The 18,807-nt window shown below is 38.4% G+C and overlaps 1 protein-coding gene across 1 annotated transcript in view; it reads left to right on the forward strand.

The window, feature by feature from the left end:
• Positions 1-18,807, forward strand: part of PDE11A (phosphodiesterase 11A) — a 106,973-nt gene that overhangs the window by 56,084 nt on the left and 32,082 nt on the right. The window contains exons 11-12 of the mRNA XM_053982324.1: positions 17,668-17,814; positions 17,918-18,025. Of these exons, the coding sequence (XP_053838299.1) occupies positions 17,668-17,814; positions 17,918-18,025 (255 nt within the window). The remainder of the gene's footprint in view (positions 1-17,667; positions 17,815-17,917; positions 18,026-18,807) is intronic.

The raw sequence follows: 18,807 nt of genomic DNA on the forward strand, positions 1-18,807 counted from the left end.
TCTGAGAGAAGTTTTACATCATAAGCAGAAAATCTGAATTAAAAATTCTTTACAATGGATATATTACATGTAAGGCTGTTAAGCATGGAAGGTGGATCATTCCTTTCAGAGGATAAACAGCTGCAGCGGTGGGTGCACAGCAGCAAAGTCCCATTGTTCCAGCACCAGCCACTGGAACTGCATGTCAGTGTGGGTTTGGTGGCCTCCTCATCAGGAACCATCACAGGGAAGTCATACCACACAGGAGATGAGAGAGAGTCTAGAGAAAAAGAAAATAACTCAAAACTTTGCATGCTTATAGCTTGTAAAGTTATACAGGAAGCTGCCCTGTGTTTACTAAAAAAGTGGAGCATTCACTATCCAGATTGTGCATAGGCTCAGAAGGCTGGATGAGAAGGTGAGTGATCTTCTAACTCCTGTAAGCGCCCTTGGCAGAATGTGAAAGTGATGTGTTCTGAGTGTAGCATTGGTAGGGACCAATAATTACCTGTTCTCACTGAATCCTGCCTTACCATGGGCTAGAAAGTGGGTGGAACAGTGCCCTTGATCTTTCATCACTGCCAGCACTCCAGTGCTGCTTTTGTGATAGACTGTTTGTCTTTCCCTGCTTGAAGAGGTTCTTGGGAAATTTGATGATGCTTCCCTTGGCTATGAGCAGGCAATGCTGGTAGAGAGCTCCTCAAAGCTGTTTGGGAGGCTCCCATGGTGGGTATCACTGCTGGTCTCCTGGACACACAGTGCATCAGAGACTGTAGTGAGGTCTGGGAAGGAGATCTGGATTGTTGTGGCCCCACATTGCTGGCACTCCCTGCTCTGCAGCTCTGGCGTCTGTCTAGCTGATAAATAGCTGTTGGGTGGTTATTTTGACACTTGGCTGTCAGGCTGCAACCTGCTTTCTGCACCACAGGGATGCCTGCGGTGAAAGGGGGAACACATGGCTGGCATAGAGCTGATCCTGCTGAGTGATCTGGGCTGAGGAAGGGCAGCTCTTGCTAGTTAATGAGTTTGTAGATTATTGCCCAGATGATGGCTGAGCCTGGTATCTGTATCGATACCTGGTGATAAGGGTGTAATATTCTCCCTCCACTGTAGTTACTGGTACGATTACCACACTTGTGTATGAAGAAGATGAGATTACTGAAGTATTGCTGGAATCAGCATGCTTGAAGATCATCCAGCACTACAGGAAGTACTTTTGTGTGTGCAGTAAGTTGTATTCAGTGTCTGGCAAAAAGAACTGAACACTGTTGAGAAAGAGGAAAGAAAGGGGTAAAGGACCATCAATTTTCTCTTTTACTTTTGTATTTCCATTTACCTTAGAATACACATCCGTAATATAGTTTCTATGACTCTCAGGATTCCACCAGTATCTTTGTATGTACAAGAGGGCCATACTTGATTGCTGCCAGCCATTGAAAGACAACTCTCCTTCATAGCCTCTGTAGTTGAAATAACAGCCTGCTATGTTACTCTTTGGACTCAGATGCTCATGTGATGAGAAGCTATTCTACTTGTTTTCCCAGGTGACTTCATTAATAGATAGACCAGTCTCCAATTAAGAAATGTCTTTTTGTTATCCATTTACCTTGAAGGCATGCAACTATCCATTTAATGGCTAATAATAAGGTAAAAGGAAATGAAAAGCATTTATTCATTAATAACTCCAAAAGATATAATTCCAAAATACACATCTTATAAAGAACATAGGTGAGAAAATAAAGAACATAACCAAGCTATGCCTAAAGTAAGTTAGGCTATTTTTTTAGAAAAATCGTCCTTTTTCTATGTCTATATCTAGTTGTCTCACTTTCAATTCCTGACAAAATTACTCTGAAGTAGTTTTTGTTCATGCTTTTGTACCACTGGATGTAAACAAAACAAAGGAACAAAACCCCAGAGACAACCAGCAGGTCTTGTGGGCCTGTGACACAGAGCTCATCCCAGAGAGGGCTATCCATCTGTGGGATGAAATTGCTCCCATCTCCATGCTTACAGCTGGCCTCCCTGCTGAGGTCTCCTAAGGCATCCTACCCCGAAATCACTGCTCTTTTCCCTGTTTGTTATAGCATTATATTTTGTATAAACCCTTTGTTATATTAGGATCATCTTCTAGACTTGACTGGCTAATAAACCATCCCTCCCTCTGGGAGTGTTTGGGGCTAAATGTGTCCCCTCTCTCGGTGGTGATTTATTGGCAGATGTCAGAGCAAATGTCTGTTACGATTGACCCGATGTCCTGGTTCAGTCAGAGCAGAGACACTCACACGACAGAAACATCTAAATGAGAGTGATGCCAGGAGATCACTATTGGCTCCTGACTGACACAACACCCAGAAGTAATTAATGCCTTTGGAGTGACAATACATTTAAGTTGACAACTTCTCAACATATTATCCCAAACATACTGTAACTGAACCCCAGGATGTTGGAAACAATTACATACTCTTGTAGTACAAGATTTTTTTCCCCTCTTTGTAATCTCATTTTTTATAGTTTTCATAAAATGTTTTTCCATTAATTTTTATTTGCTCAGGATCTTGAGAATATTATGATAAAAAGTGAAAAATTGCAAGTGTAGTTAAAGTTTCTTTTTCCACTGGCTTTTACCAATTAATTATTTTATTGCATTATAGAAAGCCCAGCAAGAGGAGCTAAAGTTGATTTTTTTACTTGAAATTTCATCAGTAATTTTTTACTGTTATTGGATGAATTCACAAACACATAAATTCAGAAATATACCCATCTTTTTAATAATTAAGCATAATCACTGTGACCAGGTTCTGTAAAATAAATAACATTTATTTCTGTTTCTTGTAATCCCATCTAAGAATTAATGAAGAAAACCCCACCTTAATAAGAAACCCTTAAGATATTAAACCTTTCTCCAGATGTTTATCTGGGGAAAAATGCAAAGCACTATTAGTGGTGGAGCTGGAAAAATACAGAGGGAAGCTCACAGTATGGAACAATAAGACATGAGTGTATGAAAATGGACCATGTCATACAATTGGATACTAAATATTTTTAGATTTTTTTTTTTTTAATTTTCAGGTTCAGATTATGATGGCTTAAAAAAAAGATTTAAATTAAATATACTGTTAAATTCACACAAACTGCATAATTTTTTTTAGGTTTTCTGATATGTGCCACATTACTGTGATAGGTAGATTTCTGATGCCATTCTTCCAGGTACAGGAAGAAAAACCAAACTTTACTTTTCATGGGAATTTGCAAATAAAACAAAAAAAATCACCTTGAGTGCAGATTTTTCTGAGAATGTCTGAAGTCTTCAGCCTGATTTATTACTGTACTTCTCTCTTTCATCTACATAACTATGCTAAATTCAAACTGAATTTTGGCAGGATAAGCTAAAGCAATGCACCGTTGAATCATATCCATATCAATATTAATTTTATTTTCAAGAAGTTAGAAATAGCTATGATTTTAAAAGCTGTGGCAACTTAGTTCTCCCTTGTATTTTAGACTTAAAAGACTATTCTGTCATTTCTGTTGCATACTAGAGCTATAAACATTTGTGTCATTGGAATAGATAAGGCACTTGAGACCTGATTAATCTGAGATAGAAACTATCCTATAGCATCCTATAGCAAACCTGTGCCAGGTTTATTCTTACTGAAATTCAGGTCCTGCAAGCTTAAATATAGTTATGTGTTAGACAAATATAGATACACGAGTAAAGAACGCAGAATTGTGTTCAGGACAGGACATTTATAGCAAGAATTACTGATTTATGAGACATAATGAACAAATCCTGTGACTTAGCAAGCAGCCCCACAAACACACATCACCTTTAAATTTCACCAATGTAGTTTCCAAAGAGAATATGTAAACGCTGTCCTATTATGGGAAATGTACAAGAAGCTATTTTTAAGAAGCAAGCCTAATTGCACAGCTGTCAATGGCATAAGCCAGATCAATATTTAATGACTGTGATGCATTATTTATAGCCCTGGGAGAGATTCCCTTTTTTAGGTCAAACAGCACACAGGAGAGATACACAATGGAAAATAATGTATCACCTGCTTTACAGAATCTTCAATTCAAAATGTAGCATGAATAACAATTTCTGCATTTCTCAGTTTTTTAGACTAAGGTGTGGCTATTTAAGATCTACCTCCACACAGGGAGGCTTTTGTGTCTTTCTTAAAAGCACGCCTTTAACTACAGAATGATGAAAAGAGTTGAACCAAAAAAAAAAGAAACAACTTTTAAGACTGCTACTGTATATGACAATGTAAATGGTTGAATCCATGAAAGATCATGGATCTATGTGAATTTGATTCTTGGAGTGAGTTATGTATGATTTAACATTTGTTATTCATGCCTTATGCACCCCTAAATATATAACAGTGGGCAGCACAATAAGAACAAATGAAATTTTCGTACTGGTTTTATCTTAAATATTTGAAACAATAGGGAAAGCATTCCTTGGCTATGTTATTCTCTGCTGTGATGTCATCTTTCAATTTAGAGCTACTTTAATTACTCTTATAAGCTTGTAATTAAATAAATTTTTAGTAGTTTATAATAATTACTTCATAGTCTTCCTCAGTAATTAAACTTCAGAAAGGCAATCTGGCCTTTGTTTTGGACCGTGTGTGAAATGTTGCCATAGAGTATGGGGGGGTATGCATTGCTGCTTTTCTGTGGCACTGCAGTGTCCATCAGTTGGGAGCCTGTGTTTCCCAAAACTCACAACACGCCGTCCCACTGCAGCGACAGCATTGTGAGCCGTGGGCCCAGCACGTGTGGGGGGAAACACGAAGCTCTTCACACGCTGCAGGATTTTCCAGATTGGCCTCCAAGGCTGCTCACACTCACTTCCCTTTGGCTCTCACTGCAGGGTGCAGGATGGCACTGAGCTTTTCCCTAGTGCTATCTATTCCAGCTGCTCAGTTTCCACTGAGAATAGCAACCATAGCAAAAAAACTAAAGAAAAAATTTGTGGGTAACCAGGGCTTAAGTGTTAATATTGAATTGTGTTTCCTTTTTCTCTTTTGAGAAAGGTACATGATCACAAGATGTAAAACACAGTTTATTTCTCTGCTTTTCCACATCCACTGCCCACGTAAGACAAGAACTAAAGCACCGTGTTAAGAGTTTCATAGTTCATCAAACCAAGGTCTTCTTTGTATTGCATTATTTTGTTTGCTTTGACATGTGCCCATGTCTTCAGTTGTCATGGAAACAAGAAGTCAAGAACACATTGCATACACTGAAAATTATAAACAATGATAAAATAAAATACTGAGTGTTTATACTAGTTTCTGAAATGTGAGGCTGTCATCTGACTTCAGACAAGTTCTTTGTAGTTCAATTTTTTTCCAATTTCAGTGAACAGAGAATGGCATGGAGAAGTGGAGTAGAGAAAGATTGTTGATAGTTTTTTCTCATAAAAATGCCTGGATTTAAAGACATCCAAATGAAATTAGGGTGGAGATTTGAATCTGATTAAAAATCTCTCTTCAGCACACTTGTAGTTAAACTACATGACCTATCAGTGTAGGTAGAGTTAGAGTTAAAATGAGGAATTGGCAGCAGGAAAAGGCAAATTGAGACTGGTGTTCTCTGGGTCAGGGAACTCCAACATGCAGCTCACCAAAGCAGAAAGGAGTACTCCAGGGGGTTTTTTCAGTTCAAATAATATTCCCTGAGGGTTTTTGCCTATTTTCTTTCATGAGGTGTTTTATCAGAAATAAAGATAGTCGGATGAATTCTGCATGTCAGAGACATGACTGGCACCTTTCAGGAGTTACTTCTGGAGCTGTCCTGCTAGACTGGTACCATACTACAGTGCCTACCCTAATTCAAGGAATAGTAATTGAAAAAGCTAGTGGGAATTCTGAATTTGGTTTGAGAAACTTAAACATTCAGTTTTATTACAATTTCAGCATTTGAGTTTATTGGCTTCATTGGTAATCAAGATGAGATTAAACTGCTGCAAAAAGTCACTGAGGGGATTCCTCTTGTAAAATTTCTAAAATGGCCATATTTATTATTTCAGGTGAAAACACAAGAGTTCCGAGAGTAAAATACTACCTTCTCTCCAGGTCAAATGGAATATGAACTTTCCAGGATGTTGGTGGAGGGAAGGTTCACAAGGAGTACTTTAGCCTGGTGAGGCTCAAGCACTGAGCTGCCCTCTTGGGTGCAGCCAGCCCTGCCTGCTGGCTCTGGAGGGGTTCAAGGGAGGCTGCAGTGGTTGTGAGGACAGATCTGCCCTCTGAATATTTGCAGTCAAATTGGGCAAGTTCCTTGTCCCTGTGTTGCCAAATCATCTGAGCAGGGCAGGGCCCTGCTTCATGGTTTGGTTTCCCAACTGCAAAGAGGGCACAGAAATATTAAAACACCTGTGAAAGGTTTCAACAATTCTACTTTAGGACTGCAGCAAATTTGTGTGATGCAACTGTATTGCATTTATATGATAAGCCTGTACAAAACTAGTTTATTTTCTAGTGTAGGAGATAAGTAAATCCTGTTTTAAAATAAATCTTTCTCTTGAAGAAGAACTGTATATGATTTAGGAGAGTTACGGCCAAGTTAAGAAAGAAGCCTGGGGCCTGGAAGCTAGATAAAGCCCACAATTTAATCATATACCCATGCCCAGACAACTTTTTCTGTTAATTTATGAGTTTAGCACAAGTCATTAAATGAATTTTTAAAAGGGATAGGCTTCTCTCAGCAAGGAATAGATTCTGGTCTGGATTGCTTCAGGGCAAGGGCATTGCAGAAGTCAATAAAGAAGTTCTGTGGAATTTTTTTAATATGCAAAAGCAAAATATATTTATTCCAGCACGTTTATGCTATGCAGAATAATCTTTGGATATATTTACACTATAGGTTAAAAAGAAGGGATCATAAGGGCTATGATTTAAAAAAGAAGTGCAAAAAAGTGAAAAATCAGCATTTATATTCTAACTGCAGAGTAAAGACACACAGTAACTAGAAATTTTAAATAATAAATGACTATTTTCAAAATCAGCTACTTCATAGTTAGACCAACGCTTAAATCTTCTCATTAAATACCTTAAAAAGTAATAAACTTTAATCAATTAAAATAACAGAAAATTAAAATATGTGCAGCATCAAAACAGTCTTTGTAGTAGTTGCTTTAAAAAGCCTTCTTCTCTAAAGCTGAAATAGATATCAATTGATCTAGATCACCCTAATTATTTCTGCTATATGCTAATATTTACAGTACTAAAATAAAAACATTCCAAATAGTTGAAAAATGTTACTGACTTACTGTCTTTAATAGTGCCTGTTTTTCAGTTTCTTAGTAATTACGCACAGTAATACAGTGATACTTAAACAACAGACATTTTCAGCAGAGAAGTAATAAAACACTTAGGATTAAGTTGTCCATGCTAAAAAAAGCACGCTGCTACTATGCTGCTCTCAGATACTGGATTTTTGTTATTCCCATGGGAGATCTTGTGTTTCTTGCATCTGTTTCCATATGCAAAACCCCAATTGATCCAGGTCTTGATAATGCTTAGAAAAACAAGTTAGGAAAACCAATTGTTGGAACACAACATTGCTCCCAAGTGAAGATGATTTATTACCCAACAGACCTGTTGTCTGTCCTTCAATCTGATCTGTCATCATGCTCCATAAGAATCCCTTGTCAGATGGAAAACATCAAGGAATAAACAGAATTCAGCATTGCTACACTACTTAGCCAGCAACCATGCAAAAATGATAAGGCACAGAATACATTTAAACTGCCATGCAAGCCACAGGGGTATCTGATGGATGATTAAAAAAGGAAAAAATATTAACAGTTGTCAAATAATAAAGTAGTGTACTTCAGTCAGTGACAGACTTAGGAATTTCTATCTGGAAAGATTTTCAAACAGGAAGAAAAATTTATCTAGTAAAGACTCATGCACTGGAAGTGGCCCAGCATAATTTAAAAATCTGAGGTACTTCAGTGAAAGATGGTAATTTAGGAGTTCTTCAGTGTGACTTTATCGTGGTTCTTTTGCCACCAATGAGGAGCAAATTATTCCCCACACAGCTGATAAGACATCCCTTGGGCTGGCCCTGTATGTGACAGCTCACTCTTCTGAGACCTGCATTCCCAACTGCTCCAGAAAGACCATTGTAGTGTTTATTTTATCTCATGGAAGAAAGACATTTTCAAAGAAATCTATAAAAATGGCATAATACTTCACATTTTAAATTATTCCTTATTTATCTGTCCTTGATTTCTTCTGTAGCCCCAGCAGGCACCAAAATTTATTTAGATAGAAACTTTCTAGTTGGCATTGATACTATCAATGGTAATTTTTAAATTAAATAATTACTATTATCAATGTTAATTTTAAAATTAAAAACTTCATTGTACTGAATTTAAAAACAGGAATTATTTTTTTCCTTAGCATATACCCTACAAATAGAAAAAATATTTTTCTTTGTTTATTTCTACCTTTATGCAGTGTTCCAGCTGCAAGCAGTCGTTTGTCATAAATGCATGCTTGTGTTGATTTTAAATTATTACTGGCAATATTTTTGCAGGCTTTTTTTTTTTTTTTTTTTTAAATATTTTACAGCGAGAAACTTAAATGTTCCCCAAAGGAAGAAGGCAGTGTCCTCTAAAAGCTTTTGACATTTCCAACGAGTTGATATTAGAGGTAGAACCTTTTTAAAAGTAAAACTCCAAAGTGAAGAATGGGAGATGTTTTTCTGAGATGAATCTATTTGGCCACTGGGTGCCATCCTTGCTCCACTTTAAGGCTGGTCGCCAAGCAGCATTTCTGTTCAGCCGTAAAATCCTGAAAAAATGTAGTGCAAGTGCAATTTCACAGCATCATAATGTTTGTGTGTGTGCATGTGGTAGAATATGTTCCCAGCACAAGGCAGCATGTCTTCCTTGCACATGTCACTGAGAGACTGGAGAGAAATATCCTCACAGGTTCAGCCATGTTATATCCTGCAATTTTTTTTTTTCATTCCTCCATCAGCTGGTGAGAATGAGGCTGTGCTGAAAGGGCTGTTTCCACACATGAGCGTGTAAGTGACCATGCTTCTATGCAGTATTAACTTAGGCTGTGGGATTATTTGAAAGAAAAGAATTCCCTGGATGCACACTGGGTCATCCACACAAAACATTATCTAGACTATATTATGTACAAAAATATTTGTAATTGCAATCTTGTATAGGTTATTTATTGCACTGTTTCATTGGCTGCTCTGGGTGGTGTCTACTATTGGTTTAGTCTGGGCAAAACCCCTGGCAGAGTAAATAACAGCCTCTAAGAGAAATGGTGTCAGTAGTTCTGTGGGTTTAGTCTTTCAAATTTAAACTGCAAACATTTTCCATGTATGAGAAATAGACTATAACACACACACCCCCATCATAATCTGCCTGTGCATACAACAGCCTGCCTAACTCGCCTACCGCTGCCTTCTCTGCTGCCACACAGCTGTGTGTGTTCTGTGCATGCAACAAGCTCGGGGCACACAAAAACCCCACCCCAAAAATAACAAAAAAATCCATTTCTATGTATGGCCTTCATAAACTCTACTGTTAAGCTGATTCCAGTACCTCCTTGTACTGGAGGTACCTCTACCTTCCTCAAAGGAAACCTGTTGCTGTGAGGAGTGGTAAAGAAAAGTTATAAGCAGCATAATATATACATGTATTCAAAACATGAATGTCAAGAAACAAGTGTTTATGTCAGTATTGCAGCTTGTTACCTCAAAGTAGTGATATATGAAAGCAACCTTTGTTTAGAGAAAAATTATAAAGCTAGTAGTATGTGGTAGTAAATAAGCAGCTAAATAAATATAAGATTTAAGTGCCTATTATTTGTTGTTTTTGTTGAAAGAATGGGATCTGCACATTTTGGGTTTTGTCAAAAAGCTTGTGGTGCTGAGGCTGTGAGTTGTGTGTGAACCAGAGGCCGTGCTGCAGTGCAGGGTGCTTAGGCACCTAGGTGCTTAGGCTTTCTCTGCTGGGGGGCTTTGTGGATGAAGGGGCCAGTGGAGGATGTAGATTCTGCTCTGGGGAGAAGAGCTGGGCTCAGTTCAGCCTGCCCTGCAGAAGCCTCACATGGGATAAGCCTTGGCTTGTGAAGCTGTAGTGAGATGAACCTCTGGTTTGGGAAGAAAGCTCTTTTGGGCAGTCCTGAGTACTCCTAGGGAGTGATTTATGGGTTCGGGATAGGATGGCTGGATTTCTTTTAAACCTGCAATCAGAACTTGACAAAAAGTAAGGATAAAAAGACAAAAACAAACTTTAAGGAGAATCATGGAAATGATCTCTGTAGGATTCCCGTAAAGGTACGTTGTAAGGTTGAAGGTGTTGTCAATATTGTTTTTTGTCCACCTGACACTATTCTGCTATAGCTGTCACTCTTGCAGGTCTGAAATAGGACCTTCTCCCTATGGGAGTGGAGGTAACCCACTCACACATTTGCATAACTTCCCCCACCAGTCACTGCACTGCCAGCCTGATTTGTCACAGCTGCTCAGAAAGAAAATTTCAGTGGCTCCCAGGAAATCCCATCCAGTGCCATTGTGCCCCTGCAGCACGACCATGGCCCCGGTGTGACACGGGACTGGTGGACCTGCATGTTGGCTTTGGTGCACTGAGAGCTGCTGCAGTGTGCTGGGATCACAAAAATAGTGTGATACCAGTGCACGTTGGGGCTCTGGTGGGATTTCTGAGGTTCTGTTTTTGGGGTTTTTTTCAGTGTCTGATCTTGGCAATCCCTGCATTTTTTTTCACATGCTCTTCCACTGTGTGCCCAGCTGAGAGTTGCAGGGCACAGTTTGGGCTCTTTTCACCAAATGTGTGAGTTCCCCCCCATGCCTTCACGTCATGTCCACCATGAGAAGAAACCTGTCCCTGCTCCTTCCACACTTTATCATGTTTTTCCTTTTCTGAGTCTTCAAGGAAGGAGCTAGAACTTTTCCTCCACTTTCTGGGTAGGAAAAGGCTACGTTGTATCCCACTTCCCTCACCCTCCTAAATTTACAGGGGTGAGCGGGAGGGCCAGTCCACATTACCCATTCTGCTCTTCATGGGAGTAACAAAGCTGACTTTTTGCCACCAAAACCAAGTAAAGCTTTGTGGGAAATGGCAGCCTGACACTTTTGTAGTATAGAGAAATAGTTGCCCTAGGTTTGCTGCTTGTGTTTGTTTGAAATTCTGAAACAGAGACTGAATAGACCCTTTTGTACAAACTTCTCATCTGCGCTGATGGTCATAAAAACTCGACAGTTGCTAGCCTGCAGTATGTGACACACTGGTTCTTTCCTAATCACCATCAGCCAAAAGGACGTGAACACTCCCCAGTGCGCCTTGGGAGATCATTGTGTCCAATGTGCATGCCCTGTAAAACTCCAGTCCTAGGCTGCTGTGGTTATGGACTTTGGCCTTAAGAATAATAGATGCCTAGACCATTAATTTTTTTTATTTTATGCCTCTGTTCTTTTAAAATCAAAATTTCTTGTTCCTTTTATAGGCTGCCATATATTTTGTTTCTGTGTACTAGGAAACAACTCTAGCATCAAGGATTGATTTTAAGTAACATAATATAACGGTTTTTGTGCCTAGTATAGTTAGTAACAAAATTTTATATGTCATTTTTATCTCTGAAATGTATTCTTTCTTTTTGATGGATCCCAATTTCAGAAAGCGGTATATTCAGATAGGATTGATAGACTGATTAGAAATATTCAAAATGCTTTCTGCTTTTTAGCTATAATTCTGGGTCTAGCTTTGGAAATAGCATGTGTAACACTGTAATGACATACCTTCCCTTGCTCTTTTAAAATGAAAATTGTAAGAAGACAAATCTTTTCCTCAGGCACATACCGTTTTATCCCCAAAGCAGAAAGTAAATACCATACTTTTGTCCTAAGTCCACACTGCATGATAATAAAAAAAAGATCTTAAATGCTATATTTGATAGTGATGTATTGCTTAATGGCTACTTTTCTTGTTCTGATAGAAGCAGACTAAATAGCTTTCTTAATGCTGTGAAGTTTCTCTTTTAATTAAAAGAAATACCAGCATCATACTAAGCAGTAGCTGTATTTGGTAAATGGTCAAACACAACTTTTTGAAACAAGTCTAAACGCAACTTTCTTTGTTCTGCATTTCATGTCTAAAATACATGTTAAGCTGTTAATTTGCCATTCGAAGGTGGAGCAGTTGCACTACATACATATACGTGCTTCAGCTGCAGATTTTGAAGTCAGATGCATGTACTGCATCATTCTTGGTTTACAGATGTAAAACTTTGACTAAATCAAGGAATTACCTTTTCCAGGAAAAGGCTCAGACACCTACTGTGAGACTTGGGGCAGAGTTTGGGCTTTTGATCTCACAACTGCAACCCTGTGTTTATCTGTAGGCTTAATCTGAGGAGGTATAAAATACACAAATCCTGTTCCACCATGCCTTTCATCCAACAACTGTTCAGATATAAGACATTCACAGAGACTGGAACATCCAAGGAGTCTGGTAGAGCTGACAGCTGCAAAGTGTGTTTATATGACAGCATGAGGTTTCCTTGGGGCAGGGGCATATGACTGGTTGGTCTCAAAAGCTCTTTCCAAACTAAACGAGGCTGTGTTTCTGGGTGATTTCACTATTGAAGGCAGAGCAATGCTCCTGTGAGAATCATATTTTTAAAATTATTAGAATCAAAATCAAGAGGAAAATACACATCAGTCATTTCCATACCCACTCCCCTTTACTGCAAATTTTGTAAAATTCCCTTTTAATGCCATTGTCCTGCCTCTGCTTCAGTTGGTCGTTTGAAAAGAGGTTCTAACGCAGCATTGTGAAGGGCAAAGAGTTCCTATCCACAGTCTCCAGTAACAGATGAAGGCCTTTAAAAGCCAGTTTGCTCTGGGCATTAAACATGCTGGAGCTGCAACATTTGATTCTTTCTCTTTTAGAGAGAGTAAATGTGTCATACTGGAATATAACAGGCTTTGGTCTTCCATGGCTATGACGAAGTACAAAATCTGTCCACTGCTGTTAATAACTGACTATAAAGATATATTTTAAAAGATGCCTGCCTGCAGCTATAAATATAAACAAATATTTTAGAGGCCTTTATATATGAAAAGAACCTTTCACAAATAAAAATCTTTGCCATCAGAAAATTATGTCTTCAAGATGGCTTCATGGAATCATTGAAGATTATGTGAGAGATAATGAAGGCATCACATTTAAATATTCTTCACCTCGATACTTTTTCTTCAGCTTTTGATGATCATCCTTTAAGGTTTTTCAGATCCTAATCTTCTGAGAGATATTTGAGATTAAGAGATACTTGAAAAGGCAATTTTATTTCTTGTGTGTGTGTCATGTTGTCTGAACCAGAGTGTACATGTGGTCAGATCCTGACCTGCTATTCGAATAGTATGTGGACTCTGGACTCTAACAGTGCCCCTGGGATTTAAGATGTACACCATATTATTTTGCCATTATTTTGCTCCATTGGAATATATATTTCATGAGAAATCTTTATATGTGCTAAATAATCAAGTTCCTTGTTACGTCTTTCCATCAGTCAGGCAGCATTTTTTGATGAGGAAGCCTTGCTGATCATTCCACATGCCACTGTAAATAAGGCTATGCAAAAAGTGGACTACATTCAGTAAGTGGAAGTTGCTGTTACAGAATAGTTCTGGTACTGCATAGGAAGGAAGCTGAGTATATCAAATGGCAGAATGTACCTTTTTCTTAAACAAAACCATACTAATATACTTATCAGTATGTTTCAAAATAATTTCTTTGCATAATATGCACTGATGTCTTATCCACACAGGTACTAAAACTGAAGTAGAGAAATTTTAAGATGACATGGCAAAGTAGGATGTCAGTGTTTTCTGTGTTTAGCTGGACTGCTACCATGGTAGTGCACATTTTACAAAGGAAGAATGCTTTGGGAAGAACTCACCAGTTTCTTTACATCTGATTTTATCACATTATCAATTATGGATACAGAAGATTGTGAAGAATATGCTATTAGATGAGTTAATGGAAAATCATTTAGTAAGCATTTTCCTTCTTAGGCTTTATTCATCCACAGGGGCCCAAAGGCTTTTTAATACTGAACCAAAAATGTTATTTTTCTGTTCCCATGGGCTGTCTTTTATAGTGGCCAGAATTGTGACTGTGTGGTGAAAGCCACTTTGATGTTCCACGTGTTTTGTAGTAAGAGGGTCATTAATGACATATGGCCTTTTGTGATGGCCGATGGAAACTAAGGCTCAACCAGTCCCTTGTATCTCACCTGTTCACAGGTAATGAGCAGGCTGTGACAGAGTTTATGTGGTAGCAAAGAACAATGAGGAAAAAAGAATCTTGTCTTCAATCTGAATTGAGTATAAAGGTGCTTTTCCTCCTTCCTGTATTCATTCCACCCTAGTCCATGCATGCCTGAGTATGGAGTAACCAGAGATCTTATCCTTATGCTCTTGTTTGGAGGCATGACATCTTTTTTTTTTCAAGCTACCTACAACTGATGATATTTTCCTATTCTGGCAACTGCTGAGTTTGTATTTTATTAGGCGAGACCAGTTGCCTTCCATGTGTTCAGCCTGATTCCCCTTCAAGAGAAATTTTTGGGTTAGTACTGGACATATGGAAATGTGACCAGAGGAGGCACATCTGGCTTTAACTTACCATAAGCTCACAGAAGAGTCATGTGAATTTTCCTCAAGGATACAAAGGATATTGAAATTGCTTGATTCACAGGGTAAAAAGATTCCAGACTAAAACGTTCTTAATTGTTTTAAGAAAGGGAAAATTGAACTTCAAAAGGTTCAAAAATCCATAGCCTTTTAAGGGATTCTAAATCACTGGGGTGGTTTAAAAAATAATTTCACTGTAACTTGAATTTTAATTGCCTGTCCCTTCTTTTTGCTGTCATGGTACTTTCATCCTCTCTTTTTTTCCTGAAAGAGAGTGTTGTTATTGTTTATTTTAAGAAATCCACTGAAATTTTTCCTGCAGCACTGCAAAATTTCAGGGACGGATATGTTTTAGTATTCTGCATTACTAATATTTTTTAATATCTCTGGAAATTTAAAATATGAAGTTTTAATGAATGTTCTCCTCTAAACCCTGGACTTTTGCATTTCTAGCCTAAGAAGCTGAGGATAGTCAATGCCAGGTGCAGCCAGAATACTGCTGCAGCCTTACAACATATCATTTTTTAAACATTATTCAAATTAGGCTCTGCACTCATAATTCTGTTGTTTCCTTTATTGCTGTTGTAAAGCAAATGGTTCTTTTATACAAATGTTATCTCCTGGCTATTAATTCAGCAGTTATTTTGGATTATGGCACTCCTGTTAAATTTAGGAATGTAAAACCTCATAAATATTTAAAAGTTTCAGGCTGACATGGGAAGAAATTGTTTTTGACTTGCTTTGTTAATATCCTGTTGTTCAATTTGTAATAGATTTGGAATATATTGTTATTTCTCCACTGTTTGACAAATGGAAAAACAATTTTAGTTGAGCAACTGCTTCAAGTGTTCTACCTTGAATTGCAACAGGCTGATAAAAGTGTTGGTTTCCAGAAAAAAAATAGCAAGGAAAAGATCTGTTTTTCTTTAAGAGGCCAAAAATTCTGAAAATCTTTATTAGATCTCACTTCAAAGTTAATGAAAATGCAACAGTAGGTTTGTAAAGATTATTTTATAAACAATTTCAAGAAGGTATACTCACAATCAAGTGCTTCTCTTTCAGTTTGTTATTTAAGCTTTTCACTAAGGAGCTAAGGAGTATGATGTACAAATGTGTTTCTTCCCTAAAAAATGGTTATATTGAGAGTCTTATTTCTATCCAGTGAGCGTGTTAATAGACTTAATATTAATGTGCATCTCTAGTATCCTCCAAGTCTTTGAAGAATAACTGAATGAGAAAAAAGTCACAATTTTTGTAAGCTGCTGAAGATCTGAACAGCACAGTTTCTGGGCCAGCATTCCTGCTTCACACCTAACCACATTTTCTTTCTTTATCTTGGAAGTATAGACATGGTTTTTCAGATCTTAAAGGTGTTAAGATGTAACTCCTGTTGGGATCATCTAGAAGTATTCAAAATATTTCAGTGATTACTCAAAAAAAGATGCTGAATTGATTCAGCCTGGATAAGTATGTTAGCAGACAACTGAGTGTGCAGTTAACAGAGCTTGCATCTCATGCTCCAGAGATTCTTAAGCTGTGTCCTGGGATGACACTTGACTTGATGGGTTTGCTGTATTTCCTGTATCAGTTTAACTCCCTGGCACAGTGCCATGACTTTCTGAGGTACTGGTGTGCTTTACTGGGTGCTGAAGCAAAAAGACTTTTCTTCTACCTAGCAAGTAAGTTAAAACCACAAGGTTAATACTATTTTATGACAGGTTTACACCATCTTCTCCTATGGGGTATAGCTAAAGCAGCTTAATATCTGCATAAAGTAATTATTGAGGTGACACTTTGTCTTCAGCCAAAAGAAAATTTTTACATGTCAGTAATTTGTAGTTAGAGTGCAGTGTTTCAAAACACAATTTTCAAAAAGGCAACCATAAAGTAGAACCATAGAACCTGTAACAGTCAAGGTGAACTTACATTACAGTTGCATGAACTAATTGGTATTTTATGCAAGTGTGTAGCTGGATGTTCCACACCAGCTGTGGATTTTAACTAATTCAGCATTGCCCAGCTCATAGCCTGTGGGCTGGATCCAGCCCCTTGGAAAGGCTTCTACCTGACCCATCACCCTCTCACTGCGGGAGACAGGACAGATGCTCCTTCAGTGAATGCACCCCTGCACCTGCCCTCTCTAGAGGGAACAGCAGCAAGTCTGAAGGGGCGTAAGGAAGGTGAAAGAAGCCTGGGAGGCTTGTCAGCACCTCTGCCTGGCTCATGCAGGTGCTGCCACTGAGGAAGCCACAGCATATCTCTGTGCTCAACTAAATACATCAGCGAGGCCCACACACATTCCTGTGTTTGTGTGTGCAAGAGCAGCTCATTCTTCTCTTACAAACAGAAATCCCCGTTATACAGACAAGGCAAAATGTAAGGCTTTTGCTGTTGTTTACTATAAAATCAGCATGTTGAAAATTCTTTTCTTTTACTTTGGAGAGTACTTCTGCTAGACATTTCTTGTATTCCTCTTCTTCTGGTTCTATGTGTGTGTAGTGAAGAGTGTAAAGCAAAGGGCACTTGTATGCTTATGATTGTGAAGGCATTTGGATGAAGAAATTCTGCAGAGCAGTATATTTACTTTGCATTTCTAAATGGTAGCAATTAAAACTCCCAGCTTCTGGCTATCCAGATGTTTCTTGCATTATAGCACTGTAATTTGCATCGGAATATATATTGTGTTACTGCAGTGGCTGTAAAGTGGTCAGCTTTCAGTCTAAATGCTGTATCAGGGCTCCAGTTGAGATGGTGAACATATTTCATGCTCATACCAGGTTCCTCTCCTTCCCACTGTTTCCACACTCTGTTAGCTTGACGTGTTTGTGTTTCTCAGATGAAGACTTTTATTGCTCAGCATTTGAATCAAGCAGGGGATGTATCGGCAGGTCAGAACTGATGTATGGTTTGTTTCTTGTAAGAGTGAAAAAAAGGAAAAAGAATGGAAGTTTTGAATCAGAAATTTCCCTTTGGCATTTTCAGGCAGCAAACATCCCTCTGGTGTCAGAGCTTGGCATTGACGATATCCATTTTGATGACTTCTCGCTCGATGTGGATGCCATGATTACTGCAGCCCTGCGGATGTTCATGGAACTTGGAATGGTTCAGAAATTTAAAATTGACTACGAGGTAACCATCTGCGCTGCAAATATCTGCTGCTTTTGTCTTGGCACTGCTCTGTCCATTTGTACACATTTAGTAGCCCTGCTACAAATTGTACTTTGCATTTCAGACGCTGTGTAGGTGGCTTTTGACGGTGCGGAAGAACTATCGAATGGTCTTGTATCACAACTGGAGGCACGCTTTCAACGTCTGCCAGCTGATGTTTGCCATGTTAACTGTGAGTACCCAGCTACACAGCCCCCTAAGAGCTTTTACTGCCACACTGCCTAACCTGTCCAAATATTTTCCAGCATTCAATTTCTTTTCTGGTTATTATGCTACTCATTTCCAATAGCAAAGCAGACAGAATTTATTCAACTTAAGGCAGCACATATTTGGCAAAACCTTACAGTGTTTTAGTGACAGTGATATCATAGGCACATTAATGTGACTGAAAACAGATGGCAGTCTTGTAGTGCTCTTGTTATTACAGATCTTGATCTTACAAAATGTTTTTCTTTTGGAACTCTTTGGTTTGACATTTATTTTAAACTCCTAATTGGGAAGTACAAAACCAAGGATTAGAATCCCAAAGTATTTACTATGTTGATATTTATTATCTCCTTATCCAGCTTCATCTAAATAATTTTAGAAGGTACTGCCTCAAAACATTTGAAAATTATCTTCCAGCATAGTGATCTAAGTGAATCTTGAGTCTCCACTGGACATTGTTAACACTTAGGGGTTTTATTAGTATGTATTTCTAGCAGTCCCTTTAGCTCCTTTCAGCATACAAGTAAATTCTGCTGAAAGTACCACTGCTAACATAGTAGAGCAAGCATACTGGTCTCTCTCCCTGCCCCACAGCAACCTCACTGCATGAAATAACCCATGTTTGGCTAGTTCATTCTTGTAAATGTACCAACAAAAAACTCAGGGGTCCTGGATGCCAGAACTTTGCGTGTTGGGCAAGAAAAAAAAAAGACTCTGACTTCCCGTAGGAGGTGAAGATGTCGTTCT

This window comes from Vidua macroura, chromosome 7, assembly GCF_024509145.1.
Source record: "Vidua macroura isolate BioBank_ID:100142 chromosome 7, ASM2450914v1, whole genome shotgun sequence".
Taxonomy (NCBI): Eukaryota; Metazoa; Chordata; class Aves; order Passeriformes; family Viduidae; genus Vidua; species Vidua macroura.